At 35.0% G+C, this 18,816-nt stretch overlaps 1 protein-coding gene across 1 annotated transcript in view; it reads left to right on the top strand.

Moving 5' to 3' along the window:
• Nucleotides 1-17,907, top strand: part of FMN2 (formin 2) — a 141,125-nt gene extending 123,218 nt beyond the window's left edge. The window contains exons 16-17 of the mRNA XM_085218363.1: nt 3,197-3,346; nt 17,480-17,907. Coding sequence (XP_085074489.1) covers nt 3,197-3,346; nt 17,480-17,720 — 391 coding nt within the window. The 3' untranslated portion in view covers nt 17,721-17,907. The remainder of the gene's footprint in view (nt 1-3,196; nt 3,347-17,479) is intronic.
• Nucleotides 17,908-18,816: the final 909 nt, after the last annotated feature.

The raw sequence follows: 18,816 nt of genomic DNA, 5'->3' as shown, positions 1-18,816 counted from the left end.
GTTAAAAATTGACCTATGTCTTTTATCCAACTGGAATATACATTAGCTTTTCTGAGAAATGAATGAGCACACACACCTGGCTTCCATATATAGCAAATGAAATAACCTGCAGATATGTTTGAATGTTCTGCAACTCCTACATGGTTCAGAACTGCTTCTGAAATGTTCACAAAACTAGCACAGTACCACCAGTAAGACTATCTGTTCTTGACATCAAATGTGTGTAAATGATCATTAGCAATTTATAAAATCAAACTCAATTTGTACAGAACATCCAGATTTAAACTAGAAATGCTGTCAATAAGCTATTTACAGTGTGAATGACATTCTCTATTAGAGCATCCATTACTTCCTTCTCTCCAAACAGTAAATGAATTTGCATAGTCTCACAGTTGTACTCAAGGGAATGCACAAAAAAAGTACAGTTAATCATTCATCAAATTTCCACATATGACAAAGTGGTGAGTTCAGTCATCTTAATATACAGTGCTTTTTTTTCCTGAGTTACGCAGTTTAACATAGGGAATTGGGCAAACAGATTTGTCAGGGATGAGCAACTCCTCCAATGTTTTGAGACATTTTGTTTATTTATCCTTCAAGGTTAGCATGTGAAATATGAAAACCAGTTTGAAATTTGTTTAAGAAATTCTGTCTTTTGCTATGTCAAGATAAAACAGTGGTGTGAACATCACTGTCTTACTTTTAATTAGGCTTTCGAAGTTACACTATTTGAAGTAAAGCTGCTGACCTCCTTTACCTCTTTTAATCCTTGAAAATAACTTGCATGCCCTCCCTTCCTTCTGCCATGACTGCTTTCTCTTCCCTAATGCACATTCTTTTCTGTACTCTTAGCAAACGTCTTAAAAGAAAACTAAGAACCAGTCACTTGAGAAATGGATGCTAAGCAAGCTTTGCACTACCTGTTTGGGCAATACATGTTTCATTTTTCACAGAGCTGTGAAATGAAATCCAGAGAGGTCAGATGAGTGTCCCAAAGCTAGAAATTGCAGAAATGAATTTGGATATAGGAACATAAGCCTTCCAAACTGTAGTTCATTACTTGATTCAAAATGCTTGCATGGACAGGAATGCTATTGATATTTACAGATGTTATGTTTCAAAATCTGCTAAAGGACAAACAGGAAAATTTGGGCTGCCCTACAGAGAGAGCACAAGAGAAAATGTATTTGCCACCTGTCTGAAATCTGAAGGATATATATTCTTAGGGTTATGGCAATGTCACCCCAATGTCTCTTTGACTTTGAAATGTGTGTCCCCTCCTGTTATCAGCTTTTAGACATGACTGGTTTGACATATGTAAACATTTCCAAATCAGATATTTACAGAGCATTGTAATAGTGAGGATCTTTTGCTGTGCATGTTTCATTTGATGCATTGTGATTCACTTTATTTGCTTTGTTTTTCCTGTGTGAATTATGCTACTTTGTCCCGTAGCTCAAAAATTGCAGCATCAACTCTATAACAAGCAGTTCTCCATATGCCTTCTAAGAGTGCTCTGAGAGACTGCCAGCTGGTAAATAAGAGGAGATCTCTCCAGCCAGTAAATATATATAGAGAGAGTAACTATCTTGATTGTTTGATCTGCATGTATAGAAAAATTATTTGATTCACTGTGACTTGTGCCATGCAATTTTACTGTGTTGCAGGTGATATCTTGTTCATTGTTAACAGGCATTAGGAAGGAGTGACACGTTAACAGTGACAACCAGCTATGCTGCTGCTGTTTCACATTTTATGAACAGCATATCTCTTTTACCTCCAAAACAAACTTTCAGGGAGGCAAGCAACCTGCCTGAGCATTTCTTTTCAGCGTATGTGCCTAGAAATGAAGTGACGGCAGTTAACCATAGCTGTATACATGTATAAGGTTGTATCACTTCCATAAGTAGTCCTCACTGGAAACAAAAAAAAAAAACAAACAAAAAAAAAAACAAAAAACAAACAAAAAAAAAACCACAAAAACACTTTCCAACAGGTCTCCAGAAAGTAATTGTTAGTGCTGGTAATGTTAGACAAGTTCCTTAGTGTTTTATATTTGTTCTTGATTGTTGTTTTTTGTTTCCTGTTTGTTTTTTGTTGTTTTTTACAGTGTGACAATATGAACTTTACTTTGTCTTGTTTTCCTGTTTTAGGAGGGCCATTCATTGTTTGATTCCTTTCATTTTGTTGTCATTTTTCAGGTCTTAGCTTTATACTTTAACTTCTGATCGTTCTATGTTTTGCCACAGAAAGTTTTCATAGAGGTCATGGAACAGTAATAGGCCAGTGAGCAAGTTAGCTAGAATTATATTTCTAGAGACAGTTTTCCATAGAATTTTTCATGAAATTAATAAAACATCTGTTTTGAGCTTCAGGTGAGAAATACGTTCTTGAAAGCTCCAATATTCACAAACGTTACATCAAAAATGAAATGGAATACTAGTTAAACAATTAGTTTTTGAATTAATTATTTCAAAATTTTCTGCATATTCTTAAATTTGAAATAAGTAAAAGCAGTCGAAGTCACAAATTTGTTAAATTTCACTGCAGTCATAGTTCTTAATAGGTGTTACAAATGTAACCTTCAACTTCAGCAGCAGCTCTAACGAGATCTATCTCCAGTATGCTGCTTTGCTTTTGTCTTGTTCAGAGGCAAATGTCAGATCATTCTTGCAGAATGAGATACCTGTTATCTTGCATGATTGCTCCTGTTTCAGGTTTCCATTCCACAGATGAGAATTTCAATCTTTCTGTATGTGCTCACATCTAAAATACCTATCTAATTTTGTCACAGTGTAGATTTAATAGAACTTGAAAAGGCTAAAAACAAAGTTCTTATAGATGTTGCCACTGTGTTTTGAAAATCTTTTTACTTTAAATGCAACAGAAGAACAGTATTTAGGTGGATATCTGGATTTAAAGGGCTCAGCAAAGTGCATTAATTTTAGCTTTTGAAATGGAAAATCCTTTCATCAAAAACAGTATGATAAATGCCAGACCCCATTTAACTGAAGAATCATATTTATGTAACTATCTGTGTATGAAGACCTAAGAACTGTTTTTATATTCTTGTATTTTAGATCTGCTACCAAGAACAATTAAATGTTGCGTCAGTTTTAAGTTGGGAAAGAATTCTGCACCTGTAGTAAGTGAGACATTTGTCATTTTTCTTCTTTTTTCTTTCTTTTTTTGACAGCTTTTTGGAAACTGCAGCCTATTTCTGTATGAAACCAAAAATGGGAGAGAAAGAGGTATCCCCGCATTCTTTCTTCAATATTTGGCATGAATTCAGTTCTGACTTTAAAGACTTCTGGAAGAAAGAAAACAAACTTATTCTTCAAGAAAGGTAAGTTTGTTTGTTTGTTCAAAGGCTTTTCTCAGGGAATGTTATTAGGAGCAATCACATGGAAACCAGTCACCATCACTTCATTAGTGCAGGGACATTCTCACTTTTTTTTTTCCCTAACAGAACTTTTTTTCCTTATAATTTTTTGAACATTAATATCAATTTGTGATAAAGTTTTTCAAGTCTGCTAACTGATGGTTATGGTAGACCACCAGGTAACTGCTATGCCTCTGTGAATCTAAGCAATAGGAAACTTCTTTCAGGTTTGAGAATTGATATTTCCCATTCACATATTTCCTGAAAACAAGTCAAGGCATTGAGACATGAAGCATTGTAAATATTTGTCCAATTAAGTTGGAGAAAATGGGGGGAAAAGCAGAGGAGAGAAGAAAAAATCACTTTGACCCCGCCTTAAGAGAAAAATCAAACTAAACAATATTGTAAATCACAGCCTTGTGATCATATGTTCTTGTAGCATAACTGATGTAAAGAAATATAAACATAGTTTTGAAAAATTAGCCACCCTGTCTGTCCCATATATTTAAAGAGCTATGAAGTTTGCTCTCATCTGCATGAAATATTACATTGTGATCATTCTTTGTATATAAAGATAATGCCACAAATTAATCAGTTCTTAAAAAAGTAATATATGCTATAAAAGAACAATTTAAACACGAACACAAAACCTGTAGACAGTCTTACATAATTCTGCATCTGTTAGCAGCTTGAGTGATCTCAGTGTACAGATAATGAAGCTACTGTTGTGCCTTCACATTAGCAGGACTGAAGCTTTAGGTTCTGTAAATGATTGATATCAGTTCGTGTGTAGGTAACTTAACAAGAATAGGTCTTTTTTCTTTTTTCTTTTTTCTTTTTTCTTTTTTCTTTTTTCTTTTTTCTTTTTTCTTTTTTCTTTTTTCTTTTTTCTTTTTTCTTTTTTCTTTTTTCTTTTTTCTTTTTTCTTTTTTCTTTTTTCTTTTTTCTTTTTTCTTTTTTCTGAGAAAACACCCTGTATAAATGTCACAGACATCAGATTACTGGCTTTGGAAGTTATTGATAGCTTTCCTTAGGCACCAGTATGCCATGTACGCCATATATGTTTAATATAAGTGGACACAATTTGGAATGAATAGTCTCACAGTTAGGAAAGATGGATTCTGTTCCTATTGCAAGAGAATGATGAAAACGTTATACTGTACTGTACACCATGCAGCAATCTGGGGATATATTTCATTTTACTGACTGTCAGCCTCGAAATTAAGTAATTAAGTATGTTTTTTGAGAATGGAGTTGACAGTTAAATCCTATCTTCAGTTTCCTACACAGGCATCTAGCTGCTAAAGCAATTATTCACCAGGCTGCATACTATATCATTATGACCATAATTTATAAAATATACAAATTCATTTTATTTCCTTTTTGGGGGTTAATCTATTTTCCTCTTTTCCCTCTTCTCCCATCACTCTATTTTAATAAACCTTTTTGCTGTGTCTCTAGAATAGTTTAGGCATGGTTTCTGTGTAGGCAAAGGATTTACATGCTAATAGTGATCCGTATTTAGTCTCTACGGATATGAGTCACATTGTTTTAAAATAATTTTCACAAAGGCTTCTCATATATGATATTTCCTAAGGTGGTGTTATTTTCTGTTACTGATGCATTAAAACTATATGTACTTTAAAGAAAGCAGCCAGCCAATTCTTATTTTAAAGACCTTTTAGTCAGCATTTTAACTTGTATATTGATTTGCTAGGCATTTATGTGCAAAAGATAAACACTGAAGTGTCAGACTTCACATTTCTTTCCAAGATGAGGAAAAAAAAGAAGAGAAATGACATGAGGTTAAAAACAAAATATTTTTTCCAAAATTTTCTACTGCTTTCACTTAATCCTGTCAGTTGAAATAAAGCAGAACTGGAAAAAACCAGCTGTAGAGAAAATCATGTGTGATAAACTGTTAAATACAGTAGCAATAAAAAGAAAAATGCACCTGAAAATTACAGTGAAAGCATACATCTGCCAAAATGTTTTCCTAAACATACTTTTGGGTTTTTTTTTGTGGCCACACTGTAGTCAAGGCTATGGAACATTCCTATCAAAATTGTTATCCAAGCTATCTGTAACCTTCTAAAAAATTTAGATAGAAATTCTGGTGCTGTTTATCCTAAACGTACCCTTTTGAATGAAAATTGTAAAAGTAATATAACTTTTTTCTCAGTTACCCACATAAGACAAACAGGGCCTGATTTGTTGCATATTTTTAAATAATTGGTCTTGTTGCTTTTTCACTTTTGTGTTTGTACTCTGAAAACTCTTAAATACTATCTGACAGTATAGTTTGCACTCTATATGTGATCACAAAGAAAGTCAAGAAGAGCTGACATACACATTAATTCCTTTTCAGTGTTGTTGCAGAAAAGAACAACTGTTCAGCATTCTCCTAATTTGTACATATATTTCAGTTTCTGCATACCTTAAGGTATGAGGTAAATTGCCTCTTGAATATTTATTTTTAGATAATGCACAGCTACAGTGACACCTGTACAAAAATCTTACCTTCTTAGGAAGACTCTTAAGGGATCATACTACCAAACTTGAATTGCATATTTTTTCTCATGTAGAGACAGCAGGTGTCTCGTGCAAACTGTCGAAGTTAATATGGTAACTCTTTTCTTATTAAATTATATCTTTATTTCCCTTTTTTCTTGTTTTCTTTGTATTTCTGACATATTCAACATTAAATGCATTATTCCAGTGAAACACTGGAGCAAGAGATATTTTCATTTTTCTTGGTGTTGAGCAAAGTCCTACAGGCCCAGACCCTACCACTTTCCTAAAACTTTTCCTATGACTGAACAAGTACAAGAGTTCATGAGGCAACACCTTATAAATCACTGCAAAAGAAAGTCTTGAAAAGCAATGATCAATTAACAAACAAACAAAACAGCTGCTGTACATGGCAATCAAAGATAAAGTTTGCAAATCAATAATAACTAAAAATAGAATTACTTAAAACCATTTTGTGTGGACAGCAATGAGTTATTTTTAGGACTGTAACCCTATCTTTTCTTTATGAATGGGGAACGGGCCCTGGCTCCCAATAGTAACAAAAAAGAGTAGTCAGTCCTTTAAGAACTTTTATGTTTAAATGAAATCAGAAGAAAATATATTTCATTGCATTGCTGTTGAAGTTTAATATTAGTAGATCTTAAATTCAGACCTTACTAGGAATAGGTAGAAGCATTTTTGCAGAGCCACAGCTGTATCTTCACTTTCTCTGCATATAAGTGGAATACTGACACTTGTTTGTTCACTCCTGCCCTAAATGATGGTAGGTTTCTTCAGATTGTTTCTTGTTCCAGGCAGCCCGTGCAAGCTTGCAAATACAGGGAGAATTAAAGTCGTGTTTCTAGGCAGAAGGAAAAACGTGGGGGGCGGGGGAAGGGGTGGCATTGAGCAGGTGTAAGCACCTTTTAAGTATGTGCAAAAGGTAAATAAATATTTCTCATAGACTCAGTTTGGCTCTTGCCTTTATGAAAAGGCATGACACTGAACAGAGGAAAAACTGTGTCAGTGATGCCAGCAGAGGACAGTTCATAGGCCAGACCAAAACGTTGGTAAAATTCTCAAAGTTGTATCTTGCATCACACTAAGCTTGAGAATTTCCTTTGGCTAGCTTTATCCAACCTTTTAATTGGCACAATAAATCTTTGACACATTAAAAATCATCTATACATTCAAGAAAAAAAAAAAAAGGCAAAAAAACCCTAGTTTCTCAAATGTAAAAATTGCCCATTCCCATAAGAATAGCAGTTAAGCTGGCACCTGGTGTGTCACACTGTGTATATCTAGATGAAAGGGAGATTCCTGGCCAGCATGTCTCCACAGCTCATTGATCTCCCCCTGCAGAAAGACTGGTATGTCTCCCTACAGACTCCTCAGCAGGATGATTTAAAACTTGCTGTTGAGCAATTTAAAGTCTGGCATTGGATATCTCTGTACATTGCACAGTGAGGAGCATATTGGTAAGCTGCCACTTCTGCTTGCGAAGGAGGACATAAAATCCCATAGCACAAGCAACGGTCCTCTCAGAGTAATTTAAGGGATATTTTGTTAACGCTTATAATAGGAATCAGTGAGTCAGACTTGAGAGTGAGAAATCTGGGGACATGGGAAAATATACTTGCAAAGAAATGTGGAGATTGAAGAAAAGGGTAGGAAAATATATATGGAATTACAATGCAAGAGGAAAATGTGGAGTATGTTTAATGGAGTCACATATTGCTTGGCTTGTGTTGTGGTGCCATCTAAAAGCTCCAGTCATGATGTTAGTAAGCAAATGCTTTCTCTGACTTAAAGCTTTAATATTACTCTCTTTATTGATGTTTAATCAACTGGGCTGCGTACTGCTAGACTTTGTTTTACAGAGTCAAAACTGAATGTAGCTTGTGTCGTTGAACAATTAAAATAATCTTCCTTTTTAGGAGTATTTCAAAATTTTAACTTGATTAAAAGAGTTTCTGATCAAAAAGTATTGTGGAAAATTACAGACATAGAAGTATGTACTTGAAAGAAGAACAACACATGAAAGATAGAAGCTAGGAAGAGTCCTTTGAGGCAGTGCCTTAAATAGAGGCAGTTTGCTATCCAATTGAGAGAGGTTGCTCAATATTTCAATACTTCTGTTTCTTCCTTGTGCACTTCTGGCAATTTGTCTATTTTTCAATTGAAACATCAGGCCTTTTGATTAGGGAAGGAGAGCAGTGACTCTCATTTTTAGCATTTCTTAGATAACTGAAAAAATATTTTTGAGAGTTTCTCAATCTGGATCTCTGGCAAAAATTGCTTAAAAAAAAAAGTTAAATGAAGATATTTAAAAGTCTTTGATAAGTCTCTTTGTAGCTATAAGCCAATCAGTGTATATGAATTGTAAGTTTGAACAAAATGAAAGGTCTAGTATTAAAAATATATATATCCAAGTCTCTGATCTCTCCTAAGTGTTGTGTCTTTGATCAGATTCTAGAATGCCACCAAATATTTAGCAGAAGAGCTTTTCATCAGCCTCACTGATTAACCTGATGTGGAGGTGTCATGCTGGCACACTGCACTGCGTTTTAGTATTTTGAACATAAAAGGAGACAAATAACAATCGTCATCTCATAGTGAAGTTTGCCTTCTCTTTTCATGGCTCTAATGTCAGATGGATTGTGACAGTTTAGGATATAGCCAAATGGTGATATCACAGTTCCTGCCCTATGGTGATTTTTTCAGATTTTGTAACTCTTTCCTGTTTTACTGCTTCTTAAAGGAGAGAATGAAATTTTGATTCAAAAACAAACAAATAAAAACCAGCCCAATGTAATAGATACCTGAAGATGAATGAAAAAATTGCAACACTAGAAATTTTAAATAGAATTTTTGACAGGAGGTGCTATATTTTCAATACCTGTAAAATGTTTTCTTTCCCAGGCAAAGTGATCATTACATTGGCATTGGGGTACACTAACAAATTAATAGCATTTGTCACTAACTTATCCAACTACACGAGTTAGATTGCTTTCTTACTGAGAAAGTTTGCCAAAATAGTGATTATAATTGTCATAATGAAAATATCCATTAAATGTAAGTGCATGGCTACGTGCATGTCTTGTGGCCATGAGTACAAGGCATAATATAGAGAAAAAAAATTTTTTTGAAGAGATTTGCTTTGTAGCAGTCATTTTGAAATCAGTATATAATTATGATGTGAATATTCTCACCTGATACAAAAAAGTTGGAGGCCTCTTATTTTCCCACATTCTGCACTGTACATCTCTAATTCTGTGACTCTGCAGATGATTTCTGTTAACTTTGCTGTTTTTTTTTGTTTTTTTTCTGTGATCTATTCATTCATTTCTCATATTTGCTTGTATTGCAATGACACTACCATAGCAGCTGTGAAACAGTGGTTCACCTCTACTGGTGCAGGTTTTTATGAGCACAACATGCAGACTCTTGTTCACTCCTAGTGAAAATGCATAGCTAATGGTGATGACTATTTAAAAAAAAATGTTTTTGCAGCTGAGAATTTGCTCCACCAAATAATGTTATCATGCTCTTTGTATTTGGTGTAGTTTTTGTGGAAATAAATAGGAAGCATTACTTTTGAAGCAACCTAATTGTATGTGCCACAGTTAATTCAATGTAGTTGTTCATCTGCATGGGGTATATCTTTAAGATAGTCTCCTTCTCCGCATAATCTATTCACAAAGAATTTTCTCATTTTTTTCCTAAATATTGCACTTTTTCTTTTTAACACCTTTTACTGCTTCATGGTGTTTTAGAACAAACACGTGGCTTCACATTTCCATTCACTTCCAGGTTTGTTTTCCTTTCTTTTGCTTACTCTTTCAGTCACCAGTTTTACCGCGTGTCCTGTCTTATCCTTTTCTCCTATCATTTCCTGTTGAATTTCTCAATCAAATAGTCAGAATGCAGCCAGCTTTTTTGAGAGCAAACTGGTTTCATTTCCAAGAAAAACAACAGAGGTGATGACTAAATTTTCTTAGAACACTCAATTTTCATATGCAAAGTCTTGTGGCCATGAGTACAAGGCATAGTACATAGAGGAAAGTGATTACCATCTTTCCTGAAGGTGGCCATGTATAGTCTGAAATACTGGCGACTTTGATGAGAAAAAAAATATATCAGATTCTGATGGCACTCTATGCATTTATTACAATTATAGCCATCCTTAACAATTTTTTTTTGGTTGGTTCTTTTGTGCTCTTATATTTTCAAGTGAAATTTCCTTTTATGCTAAAACTATTATCTTTAGAATATGGATTTTAACGCAGTGTTGAGTTAAATATATATATATCTATGCGCATTTGTGTGTATTAACACAGATAAATAATCGCCCAAAATATTATTTTTATTTTTTAAAAATATTTTTTTATTTACAGCACAGAACAGAATAGTTCTCTTCCAAGAGTTAAGAAGTTTCTGTAGTTTTTTCATTCCTAACAAGCCAAATTAGAAAAAATTCATTTTTACAAAGTAGTTCTTGACTTCAGAGCATTGTGAGTGTTGTTGTGGATTACATCGAGAATTTAAGTTTGAAGATCTCGTGTTCAATTCAGTTGGGCTCACAGCTTCATTTTAGGCTAGTGTGATATGATACACGTGGAAGAATACCTTAGTTATATTCCCCGAAGTCTATTCTGTACTACTGACCTAAGAGGAATTGTATTCCAGGTCCTGCTGCAGGATAGTCTCTATGTTAAGTGGCCAGATTAAAACATTTTAATCTACTTTTCCTTTGTCCTCTAAGCCGAAATATGATTAATCATTGCGTTTTTTAACCAACTATTGTCTACCTCATGGTCTTTGCAGTAACCATGCTAGGAGCTGGCAGAGATGTCAAGATAGACTAATCCATAATCTGTTTGTAGGAGAGGTTAGGTATCATCAGTCAGTTTGATGGCACCAGGTACATTAAAATGTGCTTCTTATCTGCAAAAGTCTTTGCAGTCAGTTACTGAATTATATCTGTGTCATCACTTCAGTCCTATTGGTGTGAAAGTAAAAGCTCTACATTTTTTACTGCACTTTTATGTTGAGAATTGTATTTTTTTCTCAACAGTCACTGTTTTTTTTCACAAAAGAAAAATTCCTTAACAAAAAAAAAGTCATTTCAATATAGTTTGTAACTATGGTTTAGTAACTGAGTCAAAGAATAAAACTTAGGCCAATTGCTCTGGAAATTTTTCCAAAAACACAGCATTAAAGCTTTCTACTCTTGGTATCTTAAGGGCATCTAGTACTTGATATTTTTGTGGAGATTTTTAAAAATTATTTGTAAAGGTATTATTATTATTATAAACATGTCATCTCTACCCCAAACTAACCTACATAAAATATTTTTATGTGCAAAACGCATTTTATTTATCTGATAAAAAGCACTTAGGAATATAAAGAATATTAGCCTCAGCTTTGCTGTATGTTACAGAATACAGTATATCTGTAGAAAAAATTATTTTGGGTTCCACGAAATACATTTTCAAGCTGTAAAATAATATCTGTCTGAGTTTATCGTGGAAGTTTTTGTGAGCAGCTCTAGTATCTAAAGCATATAACATTCCAGCCTTCTCACTGTGCTTACATTTGTCATGTCTTCGCACTTGCTAGTGAACTGTAAGGCTACTAAGCCTAAATGGAGCCAGTAAGAAATGAATCTGTCTGTTACAGATACTTCAGTCAAAATTATTAATGTTCAGTGTTAGGAAAGTGGCTGCCCTTCTCAATGGACTGAATGATGGCAGAAATTCTCTGAGGCTTGATAAGATTGTGACCAGGCTGGCTTTTGGTCTAGAAAGTAGATATAGCTAGTCTGTCTTTTTGGGTTTGTAGGGATGTCTGGTTCTTTTTTCCTGTATACCTGCCAAAGTGTAACTTGCTTATTTATTGTCTTTAAACTTAATCACAGTTTGTATCCGTTTGTCTCACAATAAATATGAGGTAGAAGGAAGTTAAGGGTACTTTTACTATGAAGAAGCTATTTCTTTTGTTACAGGCAATGCCTATTAGACTCTGAATCTTTATATGTAGTAGTATTTGAGACACTAATTATTGGGCTCTGTGAGTGACTACCTATTTGTTCACTTGTGCACTTTTAACTAAGCCCAGAATTGCTTACTTATATTTTATGTTCTCTACATACTTTATTTCTTGTTGGGGCTGTTCAGAAAGTAATCCTTTCTGAAATAATGAAAGAAATGTCTGAACTGAATTTAATTAACCTTATGGAAGATGTATTTGTCCAGATACCCATTATGAGCACTCTTAGTGTGCACTTACAGAATCTGCGTTGGACCTGATGTTGAGTCTAATAACTGCTAGTAACTCCACTCTTCAGATTGCTATAAGGAATTAAGCAACTCTCTGTTTGACTGAGAAGATTAGTTTTGTATGACTATTTCCTTATAAAGGCAAAAACAAGAAATGTCTTGGGAAAAAAAACAGCATGCCAAAAATGCCAAAGGTGTAGTGCTGATGCTATCTTTCCTATTGAAAAAATATGCTCCCTTTAAGCCAAAATTGATGTGATCTGGGAGAGGGCTTGATAGCAAATGAAACCATCAGTTTATTGAAAGCAAGTGAATTGGAAAAGCTGAAAAGTATGAAATTAGGTAATTAGAGCATCAGCCATGCAGAAGCATCTTAACACACTGCGAACAATGTGAACAATTCCTACCACACTTCAACTGCGCCACCTGGCTTCTCCAATAGCTTGCCATGCCTTTTCATAGAATTGTAGAATATTCTGAGTTGGAAGGGACCTACATGTATCATCAACTCCAACTCCTGAATCCACACAGAACTACTCAAAATTCAAATATTATGCCTGAGTGCTTCTTGAACTCTGGCAGCTCGCTGCTGTGACACCTGCCTTACCCTAGGGTGCCTGTTAAAGTGCTTGATCATCCTCTTGGTGATGAACCTAATCTCCAACCTGACCTTGTTAGACTCCCTTAGCACTTCTTTCTCTCACCCGATCTCAGAACTTGCCTGGAGTTGCTGTTCCACTTCAGAGTACTTAGTTGCACTTGAGAGCAGTGATTCCATAAGGTGACCAAATTACCTCTATCACTGAAAGTATTAGTTGCATGCAACTGTTTCAACTAGAAACAGGTCTTCAAAACAATCTATGCATGTGCCTTTGCCTAAAGGTCGTAATCTCTCAGGCACAGAGGAGCACCCACCTTCCTCAGACTCCTCTTTCCATGGCTTCCCTCAGGGAAAACAAGGTCTTGACAATTGAATTCTCATCCTAGGACTGCCTTGTTAACTGTTTCAAACATTTTGAGTGCTTTGTTCTCTACAGAAGCAGAACAGTAGTGTCACTTTGGCCTGGAGCCTCTAAGTATGTCACTGTGTACACTGTCTACTTCTTCCCTATTTGTGACTGCTGGGAGGCTCACAGATTCATAGCCTTTGTGTTGTTTTCTCCAATCACCTTCCTTCTTGCCAAAATTGAAAGAGATCTGTTAACATTTTCATGAAGCGATAACAATTGACCATAGTTGAATATTTAAGCCAGTCTTCCTAATATTACAACTTAAGTTCTCGCAATTTTTGCACCTCTTTGTCTTGGATTACCTTGCATCTCCACATTGATAATAGTTCTGCTGAAGTCAGGGGAAAGTAGTACAGAAAAGGTCTGAGCAAGATGACGTTACTGCTCTCTACAATTACTTGAAAGGAGGCTGTGGCAAGGCAGGGGTCTCTTCTTCCAGGTAAAAGCAAGAGGACAAGAGATAATGGCCTTAAGTTGTGTCAGGGGAGGTTCAGATTGGATATTAGGTAAAACTTCTCATAAAAAGTGGTCAGGCAGTGGAGCAAGCTGCCTGCGGAGATGGAGTCACCGTCCCTGGAGGTGTTCAAGAAACATGTAGATGTAATATTTAAGGACATGGCTCAGTGGGCAGTATTGGTGGTAGGTAGACAGTTGGACTAGATGATCTTAGAGATATTTTCCAATGTTAAGGATGCTATAATGATATGTAGGAATTTACCATAGTGATAACCAGGTCTTAACCTGTCTTGAGTTGACAGAAGCAAAGTGGTTTTGCCTAAATGTTGTAAATTTCATCTATGGGAAGAATCCTTCAGGAGCAGGACAGAATATCTGATGTATATTTTTTTAATTGCTGGTGGCAATTAAATATTATTTTCGAACTGAATTGAGATAATTGTCCTTATCTCAAAAGGCAATACTTCTTGCAGTTTAAATGATCCTGATATTAACATCAAAACAAATCCTTTTGCTCTTTTAGAAGTGAAATCATAGTTTAGTTCAATGGTCAGTCTAGTTCAATGGTCAGTCTTTGGAAAATATACGTGCACGCTGCAGCTGGTTCACAGTGCTGTAGAAGGCTAATAATTCTCTATATTTCACCAATGTGTTGACTTCTTAGAATTTAGATATATATTATATCTTTAAATACGTACAGTTTTACGTGCTTCTAGTTTTTACTTGGTCATAATCTAGCTTCCTGAAAATAAGACTTTATTGTGTTACATTTAAATTTCTAATGACATTTTTTGCTGAGGAAGTATATCTATAGATTGTATTGGTTTCAGTGAGGCTTTATCCAACCACTTGAATCTTCATGCAGGATTAGGGCCAGGAGGCAGTGAACTATCCCAAACCCACACAATGAGTCAGTGATATGGTTGGAACTGGAACCAAGTGGCTGCTAGCTCTCAGCTTTGTCTGAAGTGTATTAGGGGATAATGCTTTTCATCTTCTCCATTCCCACTGTGATAAATAAATATACTTAAACTACAAGGAATTTCACAAAGACTCCCAAAAACTTCAGTTCCTCAGCTATACTTGAGAGACCAGGGCCTCTTACATAATCTTAGAAATATGGGTAGAACAAGCTTTAAGGCTGTTGGTCTTTTTTTTTCTTTTTCAAGTGCAGATTAAATAACAGAGAAATTAAGACCATCTCCTACACTGGCTGACATTGTTACATTTTGTTCTTCCAAGGCAAAGCAGCATTTCTTCAAACATCTATTAATTCTAAAAAATCCAGCAGATTTAGAGATGTTATACTGATAGTGGCACTCAATAGCACTTGCTTTCCAGAAAATAACTCGTCTCTGTATTATCACAACTTCTAGTCCATACAAGGATTCTTGTTTGAATGAACATTAGACCCAGAGGGGCAGCCAAGCCGTCTTATGAGCTGGTGTGTTAGACAAGCAGTGAGCAATCTGTTCTTTGTTAATGCAACAAAGACTGACACTAGAGATTCCCTGATATTTCCTGAGAGCAACATCTGGATCTGTGTGAACTAGTTTAGTAAATATTTTTGTATATTTCACATGTTGTCACTTGCATGATGAATAGTTTAAATACCTGCATATGTTATGTTGCTTCTATAAAACAATGATCTTGATAACTTTGGTAGTGCTTCTACATTCCCCAGGATTTTATACTAATTTAACCCCAAGTAACATTTCATTTTCTTATTTAAGTTATACCTACCGGTGATGGGAGTCACTTATAGCTGTATTTCAAAAAGAGGAAACAATATGATATGTGAACTTTTTTATTTCTGTAAGAGTGGTTTTTTATAGCTTTGAATGTGTCTGACTGTTTTGAAAAGATCATGAGAAGATCAGTGTTACAAATGCTCTTTTTCATTCAGATGTATGTAGAAATGAATCAGAAGAAAAGGTGGTGTTTTAGGGGAAAAGAAATTGTCTTTGACTTTCATTGCATACTGTATAATTCCTATAAGCTTCTATTTAAAACTGTCACCATATTCTGGCTGTTGGTTTTATTCAATCTATTTAAATACGTTTTGAAGGTGAATTACTTGTCATTTGACATTTCTGTTCTACGTTATGCTGCAGCAATCTGACTGACTTGCAGTCAGGTCAGAAATGTTACAACTTGAAAATAAGAGGTTTCAAAGCTTTTTATTTTTTCTTCCACCTGTGGAAATTAAGGTCTTCCTCCCTTAATAAAATAAACCATTATCAAATGAAGAGAGCAGTGTGCTAGAAAAGAACTGAAGTTTAAATTAAATTTTGAAAGTATAAATTTTAAACTTAAGAAAAGAATGAGGTGTGTCTGGTGAATCTAGATGAAGGGGAGATGAATGCAAAGGCAGTTTTTGTAATGTGCTTAGCAGACCCAGCTGGAGTCATATTTTCAAAAATCTGGCCCTTACCGCACACACAAAAAATATTTTAAAATAATAACAACATGAAGTCTGATTCTCACACTGCCCTGTGTAGCCTCAGTGAAATAGCAGACATGCAAGTGGTCTGGAGATGAACCGCAAGGAACCAGCCAAAGATATATCATTTCTTCAATATCATTTTACTGTTGGTTATTTTTCGTTGTTGGATAATGATGAAAAAGTGGAGTAAGTGCTATCCAAAGTCTATACTGTTGGCAAGAGCAAACCAATATAGGATTTACATTCTTATTTTCTACTTTCCTATTTATAAATAATGGTCTCATCTCTCATAAAAAATAAAAATTACACATCTCACACCATTTAATGCCATCATAAAGAAAAGGTTTGTGTAAGTCTTTGAAGCTCAGAGAATTCATAACTTAAATCTGCATTAGTCTTTCAATAACCATGTGTGTTTGTAAGACTGATCTCCAAAATGAGTAAAAATGTTTGAGAAACATTTTATGGTGTTCCGTTGAGCCTACCAGACTGATTTTGGCAGACTCCCAGTCTGAATGCAGACTTCTGTCTTTTGGGGCTTGTTCCCTATCTGGATGACTAAAAGGACATTTATCTCATCAACAATGTAGCATTTTGTGGTATTTCATAAGCCCTAATTTGATACCATTTACCAAGTCAGGAAACACTCATGTATGACACTCTCGCATCTGGAACCTGCTCCTCTCTTTGCACCCAAGCGCTTTCATGTATGCTTTGCTGCTCACCCTCAATTGTGGAGAGAGAAAAAAATGCATGCAGTGATGTGCACTACCTTGTTTGTAAACAGGATGGTTTTTAAGAACAGTACTGGAATTTTTCAGTGAACATTTTTATTTAAAGCTAGAGAGCAAAGACTGGAAATGTAAATTAAGCTGCTTTGTCATTTTAAATACAAAGAACATCGGGTTAAAGGGAAGGAAATTTGGTGAGAGCCTTTTTTTTTTTTTTTTTTTTTTTTTTTTTTTTTTTCTCCTAACTGCAGTTGAGGTACTGAAGTCAGGGCCGGTTGAAGAGAGAGTTAAAAACAATTTTGAAAAGTAGTTTTCTTAGCATTATTTGGCTTGAATGTTCTGAAGGCTGGTCTTCATGTCTACCAGGATGCTTTAAATCCTGCTAGATTTCAATATTAAACTATCGTAAGTACTGATTACTTTTATAACTAGCATTTAATACGCCATTGATTATGCCTGATCTTTTAAGTACCAGAGCCTGGTGGTATGACAAGAACAGCCAGGGAGTGCAAGTGCTATTTTGTAGAGCCTATTAATGAAGATATAGGGAATAAAATTGTCCATTTGCATCTTTAGACTTAAATTTTTTATGTTATATAATGTGCTGTCCTCAGAAATCATTTTGGTCTAGGGGAATGCTTATAAATTGTGTCTTGTTTCAGAGTTAAAGAGGCAGAGGAAGTCTGCAGACAGAAAAAGGGGAAATCACTATACAATATAAGACCAAAACATGACTCTGGAATTGTAAGTAAAAATTGTAGCTATACTTCTTTTACCATTGTTCATTCTACCTTTTTCTCCTTTTCTTCTATAGATATCTTACTCTTGATACACTACTTGTTCTGTTGGGCTTTTATTTTTTTAAGAGGTGCTAGATTAAGCAACTTGCATGTTGTCTGTTAATGTTACTCCATAAAAGAGATGTAGAACAAGCAAAAGTAGTGTGTTATTGCTCTATCCTGCCAATATCTGCACCACAGTCTTGGTGTGGGAGGCAACTAGATAGGAGAAAAAACAGTTACAGTCTTCAAGCTTATTCAGCCTCAAATTACTCTTTTCTGGTTACAATATTTAAAGAAGGTTCAGAATAGCGTGCATTTTGCAAATTAGATCACTGTGTCGGGTACTAGTAGCTTCTGTTCCACTGATCTGATTTTCTTTAAAATAGCAGTTCTTTGGAAAAGATAATACTGTGCTTTGTCTGTTCTGAAAATAGATGAAGTGTAATGACAGTAGTCTTGTCAATTCATTATTATGAGACTCAGAGGTAGATCTGAATACCAGAATCTTGGTTTATTTGGCACTGCAGAGATTCCCAATGATACTGAAAATTTGACAGAGAGAAAAGGAATGTAAATAAATTATTTCACAAGTTTACTGCAGTTTACTTCAGTTCTGATTTTGAGGGGATATTATTTGTGAATTCAGTTCTAGAGTATGTATGATTTAATGTTAACCTGTGCATTTGTGTGCTTTACACATGTGAATTCATTATCTTGCTGAGTTTTCTTCATTTTCATATTTATTATTTTTCAGAAAGCCAAGATAAGTATGAAAATCTGACAGAAGAAAAGCAAAAGCCATTGTTACCTGGTTACCAAAACTCGACATGTCTGTGGGTGGGGCGTGAGGGGGAAGGAAACTACATCATCTTGATCATTTGCTTTCTGGACCTTTTGAATTCGCCTTTTTGTTCTCTGGAGTTTTCCACCAATTGATGTGTTAATGTACATTCATGAATGAGTGTAAACACTTTAATGGAGTGCCCGGCAATAGACTAGATATTAACTTGAAACACCTTCCCTGTATTCAGTATCTCCTTTACCATTCAAAGATGATATTTTGTAAAGTGTATGGTATACTACAAATAGGCCAAGTCAGCATGCATAAAAACAGTATCTGCATCAGTTCTGAACATGCTGAAAATTACATTAAGTTGAACTTCATAAGAATACTACTTGATAAAGTAAAATGTTTCCATTCCTACTGGCAACATCTG

Source organism: Meleagris gallopavo, chromosome 2 (genome assembly GCF_905368555.1).
Source record: "Meleagris gallopavo chromosome 2, MGAL_WU_HG_1.1, whole genome shotgun sequence".
Classification (NCBI taxonomy): domain Eukaryota; kingdom Metazoa; phylum Chordata; class Aves; order Galliformes; family Phasianidae; genus Meleagris; species Meleagris gallopavo.
The sequence above is the reverse complement of the archived record's forward strand: the minus strand, read 5'-3'. Positions and strand labels throughout refer to the sequence as shown.